This window comes from Aegilops tauschii, chromosome 3 (assembly GCF_002575655.3).
Source record: "Aegilops tauschii subsp. strangulata cultivar AL8/78 chromosome 3, Aet v6.0, whole genome shotgun sequence".
NCBI classification, from domain to species: Eukaryota; Viridiplantae; Streptophyta; class Magnoliopsida; order Poales; family Poaceae; genus Aegilops; species Aegilops tauschii.
Window position 1 is genome coordinate 50,630,338 of NC_053037.3, and position 24,575 is coordinate 50,654,912.

At 45.1% G+C, this 24,575-nt stretch overlaps 1 protein-coding gene across 1 annotated transcript; it reads right to left on the reverse strand.

Moving 5' to 3' along the window:
- Positions 1-20,475: 20,475 nt before the first annotated feature.
- On the reverse strand, positions 20,476-21,740 carry LOC109777448 (xyloglucan endotransglycosylase/hydrolase protein 8). Its single transcript, XM_020336080.4, has 2 exons — positions 21,401-21,740; positions 20,476-21,279 (listed from the first exon to the last, which is right to left on the reverse strand). Exons 1-2 carry the CDS (start codon positions 21,665-21,667, stop codon positions 20,710-20,712), a joined length of 837 nt encoding a protein of 278 aa, XP_020191669.1. The 5' UTR covers positions 21,668-21,740; the 3' UTR covers positions 20,476-20,709.
- Between the last annotated feature and the right edge of the window lie 2,835 nt (positions 21,741-24,575).

Genomic DNA, 24,575 nt, shown 5'->3' on the forward strand with positions numbered 1-24,575 from the left:
CTTGGCCTGTAACCCATGGGACGAACTGCAAGCCGGAGCAATAGCATGCCAGGGGTAAAAGAAGAGAAGGGGCCTCTCATATGATGTGCACTACATCCAACAAATGTGCGCCGCACATCAGCTCTCCCGACTGGGCTGGCCCAGCAGCACACAAATTGTCCCCTATCTCTAAAGCTGCAGATTACAGCTCCTGATTCAAGCAATTCAAAGTCTGAAGTATGACTCTTGTTTGTGAGATTTAATTCCAGAATGAACATTCAAAGGAAGATTAGTATGGGACGCTGCTTTCTATTACTAACTGTGGCTAACAACCGAAGAAGAAAAATTATGAAAAAGTCGTGCGGGTATAAGGGATCGAACAACATGATAGAATTACACATTTTTGACAATTCAAACGTCATATTCTATTGAAAAAAGTAAATATATTTTTGAAATGCGAACATTTTCAAATGTTTGATTTTTTTATAAAAACTCAAACTTTTTTGAAAACATGGAAATTTTCCATTTTGTAAACAATTTTCTGGAAACAGGAAAGTTTTCAAAATTTTGAACAAAATTTGAAACTGTAACTTTATTGAAAACATAAAGAGTGAACATTTTTTAGGATCTATGAACTATTTTTGAAACGGAAATTTTCTTTGTACCGCGAATAAAATTTGACAACACGAATATTTTCTCAAATTTAGGAATACTTTTTTGAAAAATGCGAAGAATTTTTGAAACATGGATATTTTCTTTCATCTGAAAATAACTTGATTCGTGATTTTTTTGAATTTTCAAAATTAATTAAAAATGTGAACAAAATTTGAATTTTCTATTTTTTTTCTGAAAATGTGGAATATTTTTGAGAAAAGAACAAATGTTGTAAAACATGAACAAAAATTTGAACAAAATTTGAATTTTCTATTTTTTTTTCTGAAAATGTGGAATATTTTTTAGAAAAGAACAAATGTTGTAAAACATGAACAAAAATTTTAAAATACCGAGAATTTTGCATTTATGAAAACAACAGGAAAACAAGAGGATAAATGAATAAAAAACGGGAACATAAAAAAGTAGAAGAAATAAAAAATATACCTGTGAAAGAAACCATATGGAAGAAACCCTGTTTCCGAACATTATAGAGGCTTCTTTATTCGTCTACGTCTTTCTATGTTTTTTATTGGCTTCACAGGCTTTTTTTGCATTTCTTTCTTTTCAGTTTCTTTATTTGCTTTTCTTTTCTTTCTTTCATGGGTTTGATCGGTTTTATTCTTTTTATTTGTTCTTTCTTGACTTTTAAATACATCGTTAACACTTTTTATACACATTTTTAATATTTTGAAAATGCTTAATTAAAATTTTCTACATGTAAGATTAACATTTTCGGAATACATGATTAATATTTTTCCTATACACTTTTTAAACATTTTTAAATACTTGATTAAAAAATTTCATATACAAGATTGACAATTTTTTATGGCACGGTACATATTTTTTTCCATACACATTTAACTTTTTTCATATGCTTGTTCGCTTTTTTTTCTCAAATGCAATATTAACTTTTTTTTGAATACATTGTCAAAAAAATTCTATATACATTGAAATATTTTCAAATACTTTATTAACATGTCTCAAATACAAGGTTAGCAATTTTTTAATAGAATACATGATGAACTTGTTTTGAATACATGGTCAACAGTTTTTACATACATATTTACAAAAAATTCAAATGCTTGATAAAAAAATTCAGGTACACGTTATTTTTTTTGGGTATATGGTCAACAATTTTGCTATCAATATTTAACTTTTTCAAATGCTTGACTAACATTTTTCAAAAACATTTTAACATTTCTTCAAAGCTTGATTAACATCTTTTAAAGACATGATCAACTTCTTCACACACATTGGTTTTTTAATACATTTTTCGTATACATGAAAACATTTTTCTCTGTATACTTTTAATAATTTTCAAATGCTTGGTTAATAATTTCTCAAACGTTTATGTAAAGTAATTTTTGTTCTATATTTATTTAAAATGTTTGAAAGTATTAATGAAAGAAAAAAACAGAATATATAAAAAACCCACAGAAAGGAGGTCGTGGCCTCCCGCGCGCCGGGGCCAGCTAGCCCATCTGGCGCTCCCTTGACACATGAGCATGCTAGATCTCGCTATAAGCGAGACATAGTGCTGCCCATCGCACACGCAATCGCCGCCGCTTCCCCTAAAAAAGTTAGGGTTCCTTTGTCTCCCGTAGGCGCCGTTGCCGGTCACTTCATCTCTAGGGCCATGGGGGCGCAGTGGATCCTGACCCTTGCCCCCGTTTCGGTGGTGTGCCCAGCATCATCGGAGGACGTGTGGAGGTGTGTCTCTGGCGGATCTCGTATGATTCGGCCAGTGGTTGTTTTTGATGGATCTACTCAGATCTAGTCTATGTTCTTGTGTCTTAAGATTGGATCCTTCTAATTTACGCATCTCTTCATCGATGGTGGTTATTGTTCTGGTGTGTTAGTTCTGTGGGCTTTAGCACGACGATCCCCCAAGTGTCTATTACAACATGTTTTTCCGGCTCCGGCAAGGGAGGGGCGATGATAGTGGCAGCTCGCTTCAATGCTTGTAGTCATCGCTAGGTGATCTACGGATCCAAATGTAATTTTTATTATTTCTGATGCTCGTTGTATTACCATGATTGAAAATGAGTAGATCAGAAGTTTTCCCGCAAAAAATAGAGTTGCCCATCAATTAGGAAATTCCAAGAAGGAAACAACGCCAGAGTTGTACATCGCCTATACCGGGCTAGCCCACAAGCAGCCCGCCCCGCTTTGTGCGTCAGCTCCTCCTGCTGGATGCTAGTGGCCCGGCCACAATAAGGGACGTGTTGAGGAGCAATTTTGCATAGGCTTTTTGTTCGGTTTCTTTTCTTCTCGGTTTTCTTTTTGGTTTTCACCGGCTTTCTACCTTTTGTATTCTTTATTATTTACTTTTTAACACATGTCTACAATTTTATATGTATTGTACACTTTTCGTATACAGCAGGAATATTTCTTGTATACATTTAACTTTTTTCAGATACATGATTAGCATTTTAAATAATATGTGTTCTGATGCCTACTTTTTTTCATTTCTATTGTGCATTTTTGTATATATAAAATATTTTGTGTAAGTTTAAATTTTAATAAATATGTGATTTAACTTTTTTAAATACTTGTTTTGAACTTTTTCTGAATACATGTTAAATATATTTTTTCTTCAAATACACATTGAAACATTTTTTATCATACAAAACATTTTTTAATGATGCAAGCAATTTTTTACATTGGATAAACATTTTTTTAAATGTCACGAACATTCTATTTGAAATGAGTGACCATTTTTCTGAATGTAACATACTTTTTCTTGAATGGTGCAAAATATTGATTATGAAGTACATGATCATTTTTTTCACATTGCATAGCATTTTCTTAAAAATCTTATTTACATTTTTTAAACATGTGAACATTTTTGGACTATTCACACATTTTTTTGAATGGTAGAAGTTTTTTCTAAAAGTTGAGGGAACATTGGTTTTATATTTTTAAATGTGCGATGAACACTTAAAAAATCAAATTAATTATTATTTTCATAATATATGTATTTTTAGTATAAACAAAGGTAAAAGCGACATCAGCATGATAAGACCACGTGGTTACTGGGCTGGCCAGTACTTGCTTCCTCAAGGAGAAAACACTCGGCATCGCACTAAGCAATGCGTAGCCACGCCCGAAAAATATAGTATCTTTATTTTTTTGGCTTGCTTGAGAGGATGGGTAGATCGATCACAGAATCGCCGGCGGAGTAGAGTATCATGTCCAAAGAGTTTTATACGAAGTTGTATACTCCCACTGTCACATATTAGTTGTTGCCCAAATCAATGTATCTAGACGCATTTCAATGCTAGATACATCCGTTTGAGCGACAACTAATATGGGACAGAGAGAGTATTTGTTTTCAAAGGTGTCGATGGGATGGAAGAAGTCTAGAAGTCTATCCTATCCATATTAATTGTCACTTGTTTAGTGCAATTTTATACTAAATCAGCCATAAATTAATATGGATAAGAGGACTACTAGATATCATATGATAAGAGCAGTCAATGTTTGTAGCCGGAAGATTGATTAGTGATAATAGAATCAACACAAATAAAGTTCTTCATTTTCCAAAGAAGAAAGCACAATAGATTTTGTGCATTAAAACTTGATACGGCAAAGGCTTATAATCATATGTTGTGGCCATACTTAAAACCATTTATGATTTGTTTGGGTTTTCTATCCTAGGTGGGTATCTATGGTTATGGTGGTGAGCTGTATAATGTAGTGGCGGTGCAGTCATGCTAGCCATGGCGCTCTGCCCCACCATCTTGAAGTTGGCAAACCGCCTTATTCGCGACTTCCTATGGCATGGGAATAAGGATGCAAGGTCGGGTAGCTGCCCTGTCAGCTGGCTAAGGGTGTGTCGTCCGCGGCAACTTGGGAGGCTCGGCATCCGAGATTTTGCAGCGTGCTGGCATCGCTCTGCGCACGCGTTGGCTATGGCTTCAGGCCACGGATCCGACGAGGCCCTAGAGCCATCTTCGCCTGCCCGCACTAGTAGGAAAATGGGCTTTTACCCCGGTTCATAAGGGCCTTTAGTCCCGGTTCTGGAACCGGGACTAAAGGGTCGTTACTAATGCCCTAGCCCTTTAGTCCCGGTTCTTACACGAACCGGGACTAAAGGCCGTCCACGTGGCCGGTGCGGGGAGCCCAGGCAGGAGGGCCTTTGGTCCCGGTTGGTGCCACCAACCGGGACCAATAGGCATCCACGCGTCAGCACCTGGCAGGAGCTGAGGTTTTTGTTTTTTTGAAAGGGGGTGGTTTAGGGGTTTGGGGGGGGGGTTAATTTAGGTGTTTCATATATTGTGTTAGATAGCTAATTAATAGAGAGAAGTGTCCTCTCTTATCTGCGTGCTTGGTCGACGCTACGTACTATATACGTATGGAGAGGAGTAGACACGCTAGCTAGTAATCAAATGAAGGAAACAGAAGATCGTCATGAACATATGCATACAGAGAGAAGTGATATCGACCACCTCTCCTTCTCCGAGATATTGGTCGAACAACAAGTTCTCGTATATCTATCCGACACTACCGGCTACATATATACAATAATTATCTCTTACAATACAATCTCCTAATTATATTGTAGGAACACAGGGTCCACATAGTATTCTCCGTTTTCAGCGATCACGTGGTCAAGGAAGAATGCCGCCAATTCCTCTTGAATTCCTCGCATACGATCTGGTGCTAGGAGTTCATCACGCATATGAAAGATCTAATTTGAAGAAGGGGGTCAATACATATATATATGAATAAATGAAACTCAACACAAATGATGGTAATAAAATAAAATTGTGAATATTATTGCTTACGCACTTCATATTGTTCTTCAGTGTAGCCCCGCTCACAGGTATGGTAGCGGATGGACTCGCAAACGTAGTATCCACAGTAATTATTCCCGGGTTCCTGCCACAACCACTTTACAAGAAATAGAGGTCAATCAAACTGATAAGGAAGCATGCTAAATGGTATTGATGAAACTACCGCTTGAATCACTAGGAGATGCGCGGAACATGCTACTATAGTACTTACTTTCGGGTGATTAAATTGCAGCTTCTTCGGCAGTCCCGGAGCTTTTGAGGTGAACTTTCTCCAAACCCTGCCAGACAAAGAAAACAATTACTTGATATCAGGAAATGAACAAAGTTGCTGATATGGTGGATAATGATCGATTTAACTTACTTCTGGAGCATTTGAGTCATGTTCGCATAGTCCTGGGGATCTTTTCGTCTCGAGTCTAAGACGGTTACTACTCCCGGCTCAAGCTTAATCTCTAGGAGAATATAGTGGAAGCTGCGCATGCATGCATAAGTCATCAATTACATTACCATAACCTGGACTAATAAGGGAAACCGAATATGCACAAGACAGTAACACTCACTTGAAGTTGTAAGGAAAGTGTATTATATCTTTGTTTTGATTTAATACCAACGATTGTAGCAAGTTGGCCTCGGCTTCTTTGGGATGTTTTTCAACCGTATATGCATCTATGAGATTTGTGTTAATGAACCCAATATCACCGATTTGTCTTTTCTTCAATTCGGCGATCTTCAATCTGCATAATATAGTGAGGATAAGTATAAATACATGCAATGAAAGAGCTGACCTATATAGAGAGACTTAATGACAGAAGTAGTACTACTTACAGACAGTAGCAAGTGATCGTTGTTTTATCGAGGGCCTTTTGATTGTAAAACTGGAATAAATCCTCAAATGGAACATTCAGCAGTTCAATTCCAACGAGGTCATGCTCCGGTTTAACTCTCAGCGTCAAATTACTCATCCCATCAGACTCTCAGCAGGTTTTCATGTACCAATCATGTAGTCTTCGCATCATCGTGCTTAGAGATCTGACATCTTTGATGAGAGGCTTCCCGTAATGGTATTTGTGTTCGTCCACCTCCATGATTTCATAATGTACATCGTCGGGCAGGTAATCTCCAAGATTGCTATAACCGGGCACCATACTCAGATCATTAGCGACGATGTCTTTTGACACCTTGAGCGGGGGGCACGATTGGTTCGCTTGTTCGCCGAGCTGGGCAATTTTTTTCCCAGCTCGTCGTTCTTTCATCCTTTTATCACTGACAGTACTTCCCGACTGCTCCGCTTCGGCATATGCCTTTGCAAGAACGCGCTCATAGTTGCCTCTCGGCGGAGACTTTGGTGGTTTTGTCAGGGCAGCCAGAGTGCGCTTTGCTTTCACCGGATCTACCTTCTCCTCCGGAGGTGGATGTTTCTTTGCTTTCACCCCTTCAAAGAAGTTCTTCACTTCGGCTCGCACGATCTTCGCGTTCTCCTCCTCGGTCCTCTCATATGGTAACTTCTCTGGAGTCTTCAGAGAAGGACCGAATCTGTATTGCCTCCCGCCTCTGGCAGCTGTACTGCTAGACGCCGGCAGAGCAGACGGAGCGGCTGTGGCTGTCTTCTTTCCTTGCTTACGAGGCGGAGGAGAAGGACTACGACGCGCCGGAGCAGCCGCAGCGGCGGCGGGTCTCTTCCGCCCTTGCTGACGAGGCGGAGAAGGAGGAGGCTGGCTGCTCTGGCGCGTCGGCGCTGGCGGAGAAGGAGGCGGAGTGCCGCCACGCGTCGGAGAAGGAGGCTGAGTGCCCTAATCACTCGCCGGAGGAGGAGGCGGAGGAGGAGGCGAAGGAGGAGGCGGAGTGCCCTTACTCGCCAGAGCCGTCCAGTTCGGAAGCTTGATGAGCTCCTTCCGCCATAGGCATGGAGTCTTCAGAGCTAAACCCAGCCGAGTCTTCCCTTCACCGGTAGGGTGGTCAAGCTGGAGGTCCTCAAATCCCTCCGTTATTTCATCCACCATCACCCTAGCATATCCTTCTGGAATCGGCCGGCAGTAGTAGGTTGCGCCGGGTTCAGTAGGTAAAACAGAGCCAACAGCCGCCTTGACTTTCAAGTTCTGCCATTCCGCCATAAAGTGGCAATGTTGAGACTCCGTGATAGCATCCATGGGGTAGCTAGCAGGAGCCGCATGCTCCAGCTGAGGCAGCTCGGTGGAAGCCACGCTGCTTCTCCGCTGAGATGGCGGTGTAGCTTGGGGGTCAGTTTCGGCATCTCGATTGCCGTCTCGTTCCTCTAGCGCTTGAACCCTTTCGTGCAGCTTCTGAATTTGGATCTGCTCCACTTTTTTCCTCCTCTCCTGGGTTTTGTAACCGCCCGCGTCCGGAAAACCAGCCTTCCACGGAACGGAGCCTGGCGTGCCTCGTGTCCGTCCAGGGTGCTCAGGATTCCCGAGGGACATTGTGAGCTCGTCGTTCTCTCTGTCTGGAACGAACGTCCCTTGCTGCGCTGCATCGATATAGTGCTTAAGCTTCTTGACGGGTATTGCAAGTTGCTCGTCCGTCCAACGACACCTCCCTGATACAAGGTCCAAGGTTCCGCCAGCCCCGAAGAACCAAGTCCGGCAACGGGCTGGCCAGTTCATTGTCTCTGGTTTGATCCCTTTATCAAGCAGATCCCTCTCAGACTTGGCTCACTTAGGCCGGGCTTTGAGGTAGCCACCTGACCCCGTGCGATGGTGAAGCTTCTTCTTCGCAGCATTCTTCTTGTTTTTCGCTGACATCTTCTTACTCTTTTCCGATGTCTTGTGGGCCACAAATGCGGGCCAGTGATCTCTGATCTTCTCATACCGGCCGATGAATTCTGGTGTCTCTTCTTTGTCGACAAACGTTTTTAGCTCATTCTTCCACCTCCTGAATAGGTCTGCCATCTTCTTAAGAGCATGAGACTTGATTAATTGCTCTATAACTGGCTTCTCCGGATCCTCCTCTGGCGGTAGGGTGAAATTTGCCTTCAGCTCAGTCCAAAGATCATCTTTCTGCATATCATTGACATAAGACACCTCAGGGTCTTCCTTCTTAGGCTTATACCATTGGTGGATGCTGATCGGGATCTTGTCCCTAACTAGAACCCCGCACTGAGCAGCAAAAGCATCCTTTGTCCGGAGGGGTTCAATCGGTTGGCCGTTGCGCGCGATTGCTGTGATCTCAAACCTTTCATCCGAGCGCAACTTTCTCTTCGGGCCTCGTCTCTTTACCGCAGTTGTGCTCGATCCGGAGGGCTAGAAAAAATAAGACGAGTGTTAATTAATATGTGTACATACCAAAACAATGAATGCATCAATTAGCTAGTCAGCACAGGCTTAACTAATATATTTACCTGGCCGGACTCTGTTCGGTCACCGGAGCCGTCACCACGGGCTCCTTCTTGCACCAACATTGGGTCACCGTCATGTCTTTCCTCCTCCACTCTTCGATCACCGTAGCCTGCTTCTTCACCCTATTCTTCCAGACCATCATTGTCGTTAAGATACGACAAGATATCACCTCCGGCTAAGATTATGTCCCCCAACACCTCTTCTGCTTGCTCATCTCGTCCGTGCTCCATTGTTTCTGCAAATATTACAACATGGCAATTATTACACAAACATGACAGCAGGTGGATATATTAGTGCAAACGTAGACCTAGCTTATTCCGGGTTTGGGTTGGCCTAGGCAACGCTTCAAGGGTAGAGGCGCGGCGGGAGGGGGTAGGAGACCGACATCGTTTTTTTCTAGGGTTTGGGTGTCCTCGAGAGTTTTGGTCGAGCGAGAGGGCCGGGGGGGGGGGGGGTGCTCCCGTGGTATAAGTTATCACGGTCGAGAGGGGGTATACATATCGACCGTCCATCATGTCGAAGTTATCTGGGAGGGAGTTATATATATCGACAACGACGACATACATACACGGGAAAATAATGTTATCGGGGAGGGGGTATATCGACCCCCCCACGTGTTGAAGTTATCGGGAGGGGGTTTTATATCGACAACGACGACATACATACACGGGAAAATAATGTTATCGAGGAGGGGGTATATCGACCCCCCCTCGTGTTGAAGTTATCCCCCCTCGTGTTGAAGTTATCGGGAGGGGGTAATATCGACAACGACAACATACATACACGGGAAAATAATGTTATCGGGGAGGGGGTATATCGACCCCCCCCCCCACGTGTTGAAGTTATCAGGAGGGGGTTATATCGACAACGACGACATATATACACGGGAAAATAATGTTATCGGGGAGGGGGTATATCGACCCCCCCTCGTGTTGAAGTTATCCCCCTCGTGTTGAAGTTATCGGGAAGGGTATATATCGACGACGACAGACCCGATAAAACATAAGAAAATGAAGAAGAAATAAAAAGAGGAGAAGAAGAAAGGAATAGAGGAGAGGATTGAAGAAAAAAAAAGAAGAAAAAAAAGAGGAGAAGAAGAAAAAATAGAATATTTTCTATTTTTTCTTCTTCTCCTCTATTCCTTTCTTCTTCTCCTCTTCTTTTTCTTCTTTTTTCCTCTTCTTATTTATTTCTCCTCTTCTTCCTCTCCTCTTCTTCTTTCTTTCCTCTTCTTATTTTCTTCTTTCCTATCCTTCTTTTTCTTCTTCTTCCCTTCCTAGCTAGATATATAAAACTTTTCTAAAATTGTAACTTTTGCATATATAAAACTTTTCCATGTGGATCATCATTTCTCATATATATCGAATATATATCCATTGTCATATATAAAAACTTTCTATATATGAACAAAAAACTTTCTATGAACAAAAAAACATTTTTGACATATATATTCATACATTTTGAACATCTACATACATACAAATTTTTTTTGTTCACATATACATTATAGCCACATACACATATACATCACATATGAACAAAAAAATTAAACTAATAAAAAAAAACATATAGCCACATATGAACAAAAACATATAGCCACATACATACACATATACATTATATATATATATGATCAAAAAACAATTAACTAATAAAAAAACAGAGCCGGGGCGACGGCTCTCACAGCGGGGGCGACTAGGGCGATGGCGACGGCGGGGGCGGCGAGGGCACCGGAACGCGGGGGCGGGACGGGGCGGGGGCGGCGAGGGCGCCGGCGAGCACGCGCGGGCCGGGCAGGGGGGCTCGGGGCGCCGAGGCGGCGCGCGTGAGGCGGGGCGGCGCGTGGGGGCAGGGCGACGGCGACGAGCACCGGGCGGCGACCCGTCGAGGCAAGGGCGCGGGGCGACGGCGACGAGGAGCGGGCGGCGACGGCGAGCACGGGCAGCCTGGCGGCGTCGGGGGCAACTGGCGAGGTATCTGAAAATTTCCCAAGTGTTGGCTTATATAGGCACACCTTTGGTCCCGGTTGGTGGCACCAACCGGGACCAATGCCACCCTTTAGTCCCGGTTGGTGGCACCAACCGGGACCAAAGGTTCCTTTTCAGCAGCCCAAAGGGCGGGAAGCGGCGGCCTTTGGTCCCGGTTGGTGGCACCAACCGGGACTAAAGGGGGGGCATTGGTCCCGGTTGGTGCCACCAACCGGGACCAAAGGCCTTGCGCTGCCCGCGGCCAAAAGTTTAGTCCCACCTCGCTAGTTGAGAGGGGCTCGGAGTGGTTTATAAGCCCCACTGCGGCTGCCCTCTCGAGCTCCTCTCAAATGCAGGCTTACGGGCCTAATGTCACACTGTGCTGTCTGTGGGCCTATTGGGCCTTCTGCGGGCCTGAATCCTGGCCCAGGTTGGGTTTCTAGTCGTATTCAGGCCGTGGTGGCCCAATAGGTGGCAGTTTTTTTATTATTTTTTTCCAGTTTTTTGGTTCTGTTTTTTGCATTATTTATTTTCTTTTGTTTTTTGCTTTATTTTTTTAATTCTTTTTGCTTTTAGGTCAGCAAAATTATAAACTGTCTGTTAGTGCCATTAGTTTTAGAAAAAATATAAACTTTCTATTAGTGCCATTAGTTCTTTATGAAAATTCTTTTTGCTGTATTTATTTTTTTGTTTTCTTTTTTGCTATATTTATTTTGTTTTGTTTCTACTTACAACAAAAAACTTATTTATTTTATTTTGTTTCTAATTACTTATTTATTTTACTTTATGATAATTCTTTCTGCTATTAAAGTTTCTATCAAAAAAAGTTCTTTATGAAAATTCTTTTTGCTTTTAATGATTAAAAATAAAAAAGAGGCGCAATGCGCGTTGATTTGCTTCAAGCCTTTCGGAATAGTGTAGTTTGCACTGCACATAGCTCGATGCAGTCTACCTTATTCCTCAAGGCTTGAAGCTAAGCAACGTGAGCATTGCGCCTCTTCTTCATCGTCTCTGCACTCAGGGCTTATAAACCGCTCCTAGTGCCTCTCAGCTAGCGAGATGGGACTAAAAAACTGCTTAGCTAGTAAGAAACTCTAGTACCGGTTCGTGCCACGAACAGGTACTAAAGGTGCTCGTGGGGCCACAGCCTCATTAGTACCGGTTCGTGGCACCAACAGGGACCAAAGGGTGGAATTGGTCCCGGTTCGTGCCACCAACCGGGACCAATGGCCTTGCACAGCGGCGTGGTGGTGAGTTTAGTCCCACCTCGCTAGCTAAGAGAGAGCCGCACCTGTTTATAAGGTGCGGTGCGCCTGAGCTGTCGAGCTCCTCTCTAAAGCAGGCTTACGGGCCTAACCTCTCTGTACATGCCTGTGGGCCTACTGGGCCTTGTACGGGCCTGAATCCTGGCCCATGGATGGGTTTCTAATCGTATTCAGGCCGTGGTGGCCCAGTAGGTGGCATAATTTTTAATTTTTGGCCTGTTATTTTTCATGCATTTACTAATTATTTTGAGCTATAAGACCCTAAAATTGAAAAGCATTTCAAATGAACTCTGAAAAGGTTGAAAGTTGGCATGGTATCATCATTTTATCCACATAGCATGTGCAAGAAAGTTGAGAGGGTTACGGTAAAAACTAGATGCACTTCTTGTACAAAACGGACAATGGTATCATACTCGTCTATTACAAAGTTGGCATGGTATCATCATAATAGTTGCGGGAGAAAGTCTTCACTTTTTCTTCGCTTGTGTCATTTGCTTATTGCGCCGTAACCATGGATAATCTTCATCGTTTATCAGGATGCTTGGGTCAGCCTTGACTTTGAAGGGAGGAATTTCATGAAACTTTTCATAATCTTCAGACATGTTTGTCTTGCCCTCCACTCCCACAATGTCCCTTTTTCCTGAAAGAACTATGTGCCGCTTTGGCTCATCGTATGATGTATTCGCTTCCTTATCTTTTCTTTTCCTTGGTCTGGTAGACATGTCCTTCACATAGATAACCTGTGCCACATCATTGGCTAGGACGAACGGTTCGTCAGTGTACCCAAGATTGTTCAGATCCACTGTTGTCATTCCGTACTGTGGGTCTACCTGTACCCCGCCTCCTGACAGATTGACCCATTTGCACTTAAACAAAGGGACCTTAAAATCATGTCCGTAGTCAAGTTCCCATATGTCCATTATGTAACCATAATATGTGTCCTTTCCCCTCTCGGTTGCTGCATCAAAGCGGACACCGCTGTTTTGGTTGGTGCTCTTTTGATCTTGGGCGATCGTGTAAAATGTATTCCCATTTATCTCGTATCCTTTGTAAGTCAATACAGTCGAAGATGGTCCCCTGGACAACGAGCACAACTCATCACAAACAGTGGTGTCACCTCTGAGACGTGTTTCCAACCAACTGCTGAATGTCCTGATGTGTTCACATGTAATCCAGTCGTCACACTGCTCCGGATGTTTGGAGCGCAGACTGTTCTTGTGTTCATCGACATATGGGGTCACCAAGGTAGAGTTCTGTAGAACTGTGTAGTGTGCTTCAGACCAAGAATATCCGTCCCTGCATATTATTGAGTCCCCCCTCCAAGCGTGCCTTTTCCAGTCAGTCTCCCCTCATACCGCGATTTAGGGAGACCTATCTTCTTAAGGCCAGGAATGAAGTCAACACAAAACCCAATGACATCCTCTGTTTGATGGCCCATGGAGATGCTTCCTTCTGGCCTAGCGCGGTTACTGACATATTTCTTTAGGACTCCCATGAACCTCTCAAAGGGGAACATATTGTGTAGAAATACGGGCCCCAGAATGACAATCTCGTCGACTAGATGAACTAGGACGTGCGTCATGATATTGAAGAAGGATGGTGGGAACACCAGCTCGAAACTGACTAGACATTGCGCCACATCACTCCTTAGCCTTGGTATGATTTCTGGATCGATCACCTTCTGAGAGATTGCATTGAGGAATGCACATAGCTTCACAATGGCTAATCGGACGTTTTCCGGTAGAAGCCCCCTCAATGCAACCGGAAGCAGTTGCGTCATAATCACGTGGCAGTCATGAGACTTTAGGTTCTGGAACTTTTTCTCTGGCATATTTATTATTCCCTTTATATTCGACGAGAAGCCAGTCGGGACCTTCATACTGAGCAGGCATTCAAAGAAGATTTCTTTCTCTTCTTTCGTAAGAGCGTAGCTGGCAGGACCTTCATACTGCTTCGGAGGCATGCCGTCTTTTTTGTGCAAACGTTGCAGGTCCTCCATGCCTCAGGTGTATCTTTTGTCTTCCCATACACGCCCAAGAAGCCTAGCAGGTTCACGCAAAGGTTCTTCGTCACGTGCATCACGTCGATTGAAGAGCGGACCTCTAGCTCTTTCCAGTAGGGTAGGTCCCAAAATATAGATTTCTTCTTCCACATGGGTGCGTGTCCCTCAGCGTCATTTGGAACAGCTAGTCCGCCGGGACCCTTTCCAAAGATTACGTGTAAATCATTGACCATAGCAAGTACGTGATCACCGGTACGCATGGCGGGCTTCTTCCGGTGATCTGCCTCGCCTTTGAAATGCTTGCCTTTCTTTCGACATTGATGGTTGGTCGAAAGAAATCGACGATGGCCCAGGTACACATTCTTCCTGCTTTTGTCCAGGTATATACTTTCAGTGTCATCTAAACAGTGCGTGCATGCGTGGTATCCCTTGTTTGCCTGTCCTGAAAGGTTACTGAGAGCGGGCCAATCGTTGATGGTTACAAACAGCAACGCGTGCAGGTTAAATTCCTCCTGTTTGTGCTCATCCCACGTACGTACACCATTTCCATCCCACAGCTGTAAAAGTTCTTCAACTAATGGCCTTAGGTACACATCAATGTCGTTGCCGGGTTGCTTAGGGCCTTGGATGAGAACTGGCATCATAATGAACTTCCGCTTCATGCACATCCAAGAAGGAAGGTTATACATACATAGAGTCACGGGCCAGGCGCTGTGATTGTTGCTCTGCTCCCCGAAAGGATTAATGCCATCCGCGCTTAAACCAAACCATACGTTCCTTGGGTCAGCTGCAAACTCAGCCCAGTACTTTCTCTCGATTTTTCTCCACTGCGACCCGTCAGCGGGTGCTCTCAACTTCCCGTATTTCTTACGGTCCTCACTGTGCCATCGCATCAACTTGGCATGCTCTTCGTTTCTGAACAGACGTTTCAACCGTGGTATTATAGGAGCATACCACATCACCTTCGCAGGAACCCTCTTCCTGGGGGGCTCGCCGTCAACATCACCAGGGTCATCTCGTCTGATCTTATACCGCAATGCACCGCATACCGGGCATGCGTTCAGATCCTTGTACGCACCGCGGTAGAGGATGCAGTCATTAGGGCATGCATGTATCTTCTGCACCACCAATCCTAGAGGGCATACGACCTTCTTTGCTGCGTATGTACTGTCGGGCAATTCGTTATCCTTTGGAAGCTTCTTCTTCAATATTTTCAATAGCTTCTCAAATCCTTTGTCAGGCACAGCATTCTCTGCCTTCCACTGCAGCAATTCCAGTACGGTACCGAGCTTTGTGTTGCCATCTTCGCAATTGGGGTACAACCCTTTTTTGTGATCCTCTAACATGCGATCGAACTTCAGCTTCTCCTTTTGACTTTCGCATTGCGTCCTTGCATCGACTATGACCCGGCGGAGATCATCATCATCGGGCACTGGTTCCTCTTGATCTTCAGCAGCTTCCCCCCTTGCAGCATCATTGGGCACATCGTCTGGTTCCTCTTGATCTTTAGCAGCTTCCCCCATTGCAGCATCACCGTATTCAGGGGGCACATAGTTGTCATCGTCCTCTTCTTCTTCGCCGTATTCCATCATAACCCCCATTTCTCCGTGCCTCGTCCAAACATTATAGTGTGGCATGAAACCCTTGTAAAGCAGGTGGGCGTGAAGGATTTTCCGGTCAGAGTAAGACTTCGTATTCCCACATATAGGGCATGGACAACACATAAAACCATTCTGCTTGTTTGCCTCAGCCACTTCGAGAAAATCATGCACGCCCTTAATGTACTCGGAGGTGTGTCTGTCACCGTACATCCATTGCCGGTTCATCTGCGTGCATTATATATAATTAAGTGTGTCAAAAACCATTACAGAACATCATGAATAGATAATTAAGTGACCAAATTAATAGAAGTTCATCATCACATTAGAACCAAAGTACATACATAGTTCTCATCTAACAACATATATATAGCTCTCCAGAGCATCTAATTAATTAAACCATACATTGAAACTATGTAAAACATTTCAATGCGAAAACAAATGCGATCATAATCGCAACCAAGGTAACAATTGATCCAACGGCATAATGATACCAAGCCTCGGTATGAATGGCATATTTTCTAATCTTTCTAATCTTCAAGCGCATTGCATCCATCTTGATCTTGTGATCATCGACGACATCCGCAACATGCAACTCCAATATCATCTTCTCCTCCTCAATTTTTTTTATTTTTTCCTTCAAGTAATTGTTTTCTTCTTCAACTAAATTGAACCTCTCGACAATAGGGTCGGTTAGAATTTCCGGTTCAACCACCTCCTAGATAAATAAAATCTATGTCACGCTGGTCGGTATATTTGTCATAAACAATAAATGAATCAAATAGTTATAAAAAGATAATATATACCACATCCGAATCATAGACAGGACGAGGGCCGACGGGGGCGGATACCAAAACCATCGCACTATGTAATAAGAAGGAATAAAATAGTAAGAAAATTAGACAAGTATCTATCTAAAGTAAGAATTTTTTTCTTTCAAAAAGAAGATAAGAACAAGAGGCTCACCACGGTGGTGCCGGCGACGAGATCGGCGCAGGCGGTCGACGGCGGTGAAGACGGGAATGGGACGTGACGGGCCGCTAAACCTAGACAAATCTTGAGGAAAATGGAGCTTTGAGGTCGAGCTTCGAGAGGACAAAGATTAACTAGTGTGGCTCGGGCATTTCATCGAACACCTCATGTGCATAGGAGGTGAGCTAGAGCACCACAAAACCCTCCCCTCGTCGGCCAGAGAAAAACAGAGCACTGGAGTGCTCTGCTCGCGGGCGAGGGGTATATATAGGCACCTCATTGGTCCCGGTTCGTGGCATGAACCGGTACTAAATCCGGGCCTTCTGTCCCGGTTCATGCCAAGAACCGGGACCAATGGTTGTGGGCCAGGAGCGAGGCCATTAGTCCCGGTTTGTGCCTCAAACCGGGACAAATGGTTCCATACGAATCGAGACCAATGCCCACGAGGCCCCGGCCGGCCCCCTGGGCTCACGAACCGGGACGAATGCCCCCATGGGTCCCGGTTCGTGACTGAACCGGGACTAATGGGCTTGCCATGCCCGAATGAAAGCCCTGTTTTCTACTAGTGCCGCTGCCTCCGATGTGCGATAGATCTTCCATGCCTCGACCTCCTGGACACTTGGAGATGGCACCAAGTGCCGCTTCTGGATCGACCATTGGCTTGATGGTTCCAGCATCGCTGAGATTGCTCCCGCCCTCGTAGTTCTCGTCCCTAAACACCTTTGCAACCGCAGGCTAGTCTCGGAGGCCATCCCCAGCAGGGCCTGGATCGATGACATTCAGGGGGCCCTAGGGGTCGAGTCCACTTTCCAGTATGTGGACGTGTGGCGGCGCCTTCATGACATCTCGCTACAGAATAGACCGAACACCATCCGTTGGAGGTGGACCGAGAGTGGCACCTACTCTGCCTAGTCCTGCTACCTCGTGCTATTCTACGGATCCACGACTTCCCCTACTTGGAGCCTCACCTAGAAGCCTTGGGCACCAAAGGGAATAAAGATCTTCCTCTGGCTTGCTGGTCTGGATCGATGCTGGACCTCCGCACGGCTAGCCCGCCACGGCCTACTGCACACCGGGGCTAGCCCGCCACGGCCTACTGCACACCGCTGCCTGTGGCCTTTGTGACCAGGAGGAGGAGACCATGCACCATCTGCTTGTTGGGTGCGTTGTGTCCCGCATGGTGTGGTATGACATCCTATCCTGGTGTCGTCTTACTACACTTCCTCCTGACGGCACCGTGGGCTTCTGCGATTGGTGAGCAACGGCCCTCCATGACTCCCCAGCAGGCCAGCGCAAAGGCCTAGCTTCTCTCATTGTGTCGACTGCTTGGGCCATATGGAGACACCGCAACACTTGCATTTTCGACGGCCTAACACCTTCCACCACCCTCCTGATACACAATATTAAGGAGGAAGCTCGCACGTGGGCCAATGCCGGTGCTAGAGGGCTTAGTTCGATCATTGGTGTAACCTGACTCAGTTGTATGAGGGCTGAGCACCCCCTTCCTCTGCTCACAGCGACCTCATAAGCGCCTACCAGTGTACGCTTCATGAGGTCCGCCACTGTATTTTCTACCCTTCTATCAATGGAATGATACGCTCCACGCGTATTCGCAAAAAAAAGTCGGTGCTACTTGTAATTTGTGATGTCAAGCGACATCACAAAAAATGAGTTAGCTCTAGTAATACGCCTTTGCTTTACTGTTTTTATCTACATATAGGTACAAGTATATAGGCTTGAGATCACTAAGTTCTTGCTCTAGCTTCGCCAAGGGTATAATGTCAGTTTCATATTCAGTGTTGTTCGATTGAGCTAGAGTCTTCGGCCACATTGTTTCTCTACCGTGTGATCTCTCATGCTCAACTTTGAGCCGCCCCACACCACCTCCACATATATTTGGTGTCCTTTGTTTTATGCCCCCTCCCCATTCTCTCTTTCTGTCCACCAACACTCTACCCGCTACCCCGCGGCCAACGACACTCCGAGTCCACTGCCCTACCTTCTCGTCTGGCTGATTCCCCGAGCTATGTTGCCTCCTCTAAAGATCGAGGATTATTAACCCCCTCTAAAAATCCGGAAGCCTACAATCCCTGCCCGACGGCCCAAGTCGCCCAGTGAACAGCCGCCGACCGAAAGTAGTCTGAATTTCTATTTTTTTAAAGGAGGATATCCCACGGCCTCTTAATCAAATGCACCCCTAAAATAGGAGGGGTACACCAAATTTTAGACATGCCAATGGTCAAAGACAAAAATTCTGCCACGTAGTACGCGGCAGATGTTACTCCTGATTGCTCGTGCGTCCCTCAAACATGGAATGTGATAATTGGTGCGTGCGTTACCTTAGTGGTTGTTGACTCTGGCGCGCGCGTCCGCCGGTGGGTGGACATGCACATGCACATTCGGCGCGGCGGTGGACGCGGCGGCATACTGTCTGGTTCGTTCGTTCGGCCGCCCGGAGCACATGCCATGCCGTGTTAGCAGCTGGTTAGCGCGTTGAAGACGGACGCGGCACGGATTACATAATGCCAAAGCACGTGAAGATACCCCCAAAAGGCCGCGGTATGTCCGCCCTCCAGCGAAGAGGCTGGCGGACTTTGGCCAAAGTGTCAACGGACGGAAGTAGGCGACGATGCCTACATGCATGTCATATCGATCAGTTCGTTGTACTATTATATGTAATCAACGCCACCAACCGGTATTATTAGTGGGCGAGACAGCACAAAAGTGTATATATAGACCGATCATACAATTTGCGGTGCCGGAAAAGGTTACTACTAGATATATATATGCCACCGGCGGGACTAAGTCATTATTGGGGTTGGCACGGTCGGGTATAAAGATGTAGCGTATGCATGCAATGCATGCATGATGCAGCGTGCTAGCTGTTCTCTTCTTGGTAGACAAGCAAACGTACGTACGTGTCCGTATATCAAACATGCTGGCTGTGAAGCACCGATGCATTGCGGTATGCAGTAACAGAAAGAGTGTTGTGCCTGGAAATGCTACGGTGGACATGTATGTGGTTCCACATGCACCGGAATGAACTGTAAAAATCTAAAAAATGACAGAAAAATAATTTGATGTGGCTAGATCTCAGTCGACTCTCAGTCAAGTGACACAACATATGAAAAAAGAGAATATATTTATTTTACACGGATCTTCATGTAAAATCTCACGGATATATCGACTAAGACTTCGTTAAGTATCAATTGACTGAGATTTAGCAATCTCATCTGGGATAAACATAGCTGAGTGTTTTCTACGGTGTGTCAAATTTCATGGCAAAATGACATATGCACTGTTTTAGGCTTAAAAGACAAAATCAGACTTCCGAAAAGCTTCAAAAACACCTTTTTCCAACATTGATTTTGTCTTTTCTGTCCATTACACCATCGACGTCGTTTCTTCAGAAAGATTGACACGCGGGTAAATCACGCAATCATGTATATAAATAAATCAGAATTATTTTTTTGGCTAGTTTTCCTACTTCACTGCTTACTTTGGTGCGGCCTAAACTTTCGCAATGGCGTTGCTTAGTACGTACTATATTCTTTTTTTTTAACAATGTACAATCACAAATGATCACATACACACATACACTCACTTCTATAAATGTACACATGCAAACTCTACCTTTGAACATCTCTCACCCAACGAACATTGCCGGAAAGTCAAAATGAATTCAACCACAAGAAACCTAATAATCTAAACTAAGCTCAGTTCATGTTCAGTACTATATTATAATATTCTTTAAACCTCTAAGATTGATTTACTAGACAAGTACTTCCTCCGTCTTATATTAGTTGTCGCTCAAACATATGTATTTACCACTAAAATATATTTAGATACATCAACTTTAGCGAAAACTAATATGAGACGGAGGGAGTAGTATATACTGCTTGTGAATAAAAGAAGATTTGTCATATATAGCACTACTGCTTGTGAATAAAAATTACATGCTTCTTTCTTTAGGAAAAATGTACAAACAATCGCCCACACGCTGCCGCAGGGCTGCTTTTTAATTACAAATTCACAAACAAGAACAAGAATCAAGTACTGTATCGAAGAAAAAGATATCAAACAATGGATGAATGCCCGGCCCTCTAGATCAGAGCAGGGATCAGTAGCGGCTGCACTCGGCGGGGAACCCCTGAGGGAACCTGTACCCATCCTCGCAGTAGTTGTAGCTCATGTAATTCCGCTCCGCCCACTTCACGGTGCCCCACTCGGCGCCGTCGAGCTGCCTGTTCATCCACCCGTCGCTGCCGGAATGGCACGCGCCGCCGCTGACGCAGGCGTTGGCGTAGTAGTTGCGGTACAAGACGTTGAAGGGCGCATTGGACCAGTCGATGGGGACCTTGCCCTTCTCAGTCGCCCAGAAGCTGCCGTCCCAAAGCGTGGCGTGCAGCCTCATGGGTTTGGAGCTAGTGTAAGGGATGCCGTCGAAGCGCTTGAAGGAGCGGATGAAGAGGTCGTCAACCTTGAAGAGGATGTTCTCCGGGTTCCAGATGATGGTGTAGGTGTGGAAATCGGCGGCGGGGTCGAACCAGAGGTTGAACTGGTGCTCCTTCTTGCCGTCGCCGTTGACCCACACGTTGGTGTTGAGCACTACTGGATGGCCAGGGCCACTCGAGTTGCCCATGAACTCCATGTCGATCTCGTCGTGCCCGTCGCCATCACCGGAAGAAAGCTGCAATCAATTATATATCCATACACAAAGCAGCAACGTTGAGTCAGCTAGCTATATAAGATGGACCGAGGTTAGGTTTGGCCCTTGTCGTCGAAATTAAGCTAGCTCATGAAGAACTTACGTAGAAGCAGGAGACGGTGCCGGCGGAGTTTCCCGGGATGAGCTTCATCTGGATGCTGAACTTACCGTACAGGTACTGCTCATCGGAGTTGAAGCCGGCGCCGGAGCGCTGGTCGAGGCTGAGCGTCACCACCTGCTGCCCCGAAGCGTCGTATCCCGTCCGGACAGTACCGTCCGTGTTGAACTTCTCGTCGAGCCAGGGCTTGGCCGAGGCGGCCTGCGAGAGCGCGAGGACGACGGCGATCACGGCCAGAAAACGCCGTGCCATGGTGTGACTTAGAGCTTGGAAATGAGCTTACAAAGTGGAGGGCGGTTGGTGTGTGTGTGTGTGGTGCGAAGAAGCACAGGAGATGGCGAGGCTTTATACTGCTGGTGCTGGGGCTGGCCACACACGTCTTGTGCATGGGGCACATTTTTTATCAGGTGGGCGCGAAGGTCGTTACAATCATTCGGGCACCACATGGATACAATCTGCCATAATCGCTCTGGTGTTCATACAACAGCAGTTTGCCCCCCTCAAAAAATAAATAAATATCACAGCAGTTTGCACATAGATTGGAACCGGGTAGATATGCTTAGATCAAAGCATTATATTGTCGTTAGATGCCAATCATACTCAAAATCATGTCGCTCAAGTGTGGTTGGTGCAATGATGAACTGTTTGTTGGGGACGTTTTAACGTTTCAATACTATAAAATCCTACAGAAATCAGTATGAATGTGTAAGAAATAAAATAAAAATCGTGCTTGCAATGGAGAGTGTACATTCTCTGTACCAGAGGACTAGGCAGAAGCCAAGTTTAATTTGAAAGCTGTAAAGGGGAAGCTATGTTACACTTACATGGCCGGTCTGGAGATTTGGGGTTCCTAGGACGAAACTAGAACCCGGGAAAGCATAATATAAACATAAAAAACAATAATCAATATATGTATATACGGTTTGGTAGAAGAAGTTTCAACTCAATACAAAAAATTCATACGACCAGCAGTTCGATGAGGTGTCCTAATTTAACTAAGGAGCACTTTTGACTATTGTGGGACCCAGAAATTAGGTGCTGGAATCAGTCCATCACTGATTAAATCCATCACCAAAGCAAAGATTAAGTGGTGGAATCCACTCGAGTGACATGTAGGCACCGCACTGATGATTGCTCGCTAATCTTGGCCATTGATTGCCATATATAGTTGCAAGTTCGTCGGTTAACCACTTCGCCTCGCACAATGATGTATTTTGCGGGTTAGAAATGGAGTAAGTTTGCATGCCACTTGTGCAATGAATATTAACCTCTCGTTAGATGCTAATCATACTCAAAATCATGTCGCTCAAGTGCTTTGATGCAATGATGAATTGTTTATTGTGTGTGTGTGTGTGGGGGGGGGGGGGGGGGGTGCATTTTAAGGGATGTTTGGTTGGTGACTTAAATTGCCACACTTGTGGTGCATCATACTACTCGTTATAATGGGTAGTATTAAGTTAATCCAACGATCAACATGAGTCCATCAGATTTTCTATTAGGGATAGAGTTGTCCATTCCCAGGTTCAACAATAACGATTCATCTAATTAATCACAGCCGATGCCTCAGGCCACCGTCCCCAATATCAGCCAGCCCAACGCCGGCAATAATCACCGGACGCAGCCTGCAGTCGCCAACCCCGGATCTCAGCCTTCCTGACTGTGCCTGTAGGCCGCCGCCTTCAAGAGCTCCGCCATCCCGCCGCCGCTTGCAATCCTCCCGGTGCCCCGCCATCTCGATACCGCTACAGCCGCCGCCGCGGCCGCCGCCATTGCCATCTCGATGTAGCAACTTAATTAGCTATCGTTTTCGGAAAAGAAGGCACATGCCATGATGTCAAGACGAGAGTTCAATGGAGTTCTAGCCAATATATAGCGTCGCATTCCAGTATTAGCGAGTCATGCCTGGGACGGGTTGAACAAGGTCCTCGTCATGGCCTCATGGGCATGGTCAGTTTTCAGCTGTGGCATGATCTCGTTGCTCTTTCACTACTACTAATAAAGCTTTTTCACTAGGGTGGAGCGGGCACGTACCTTCCACGAACTCGTCGAGGTCGGCGGCTGGGAGGGTCGTGACGGCGACGGGGCATGCGGCCGGGGCGACGACTCGCCTTCGAGTCTCAGCTGGTTACCAGCTCCAGATCCGGCAGGCAAGAAAGGAACAAGAAATGCAGGGCATCTTGCCGCCGATGACGGCCGGCTAGGCAAGGACGGGGGCGCCACCGCGCCAGCGCAGGGCAGGCTGGATGGGGCGACCGGCGACGGGAAATGTACAGTGCGGGATGAGTAAATTACCTGCCTGGGGATGGATAAATGTGAACTACCCAAAATGCCCCTGATTACTTAATATACTACCAGAAATCTGGTATAGTATTGGCTCATCTCGGCCGTACAACGAGCAGAAATAAACGATCCATATTAAGTTGATGCACCGTAAAATGTCTCAACAACAAGCGGCACACATTTGGCAAAAAAGTCTGTTGCAAAATACATTGCAGATGATGGCGAGCCTAACATTCGTAGGAAAACCATACGGCAGCCTAGGGTGTTGTGGCGCGCCGCACCTTTGGTGACAAGGTGCGGCCGGCAACCAAACAACCCCTTAATACTTCAATACTAAAAGTCTAAAACACTATAATACTAGTATGGTCTCGTAAGAAATAACATAAATATTGATTGCACTGGAGAGTGTACATTTTGTAGCCAAGGACCAAGCAAAAGGCAAGTGTACTATGAAATACAGATGAAATGGCACGTGTACTATGAAATAAAGATGAGAATGGCAAGTGTACTATGAAATAAAGATGGTAATGGGCCAACAGTACCCTTGGGACATTGGCCTGGCCCAAAATTTCGAGGCCAATGAGTCTTTTCGGCCGGTTTCGTTCGAAAACTATGACAAGAGAGCTGGTCACCATTCGCCCGTCAAGACGAAAAGGTCGGCCTAGATTTGCAAGACTATTAGCTTTCTGCTTATACAAAATTTTCAATCTATTGACTCAATGTTGCTTCTGTTTTAGAGTTGTAAATATGCTAACTTGCGATGTTAATGGTTCATAGTAGAACTTGGAAGCAAAGTGCATATGTTTTCCTTTTGTTGAACGAATAAACCCTAGATACCTAACTTGATATAAATTCTGGTTACTAAATTAGGTTGTTGAAA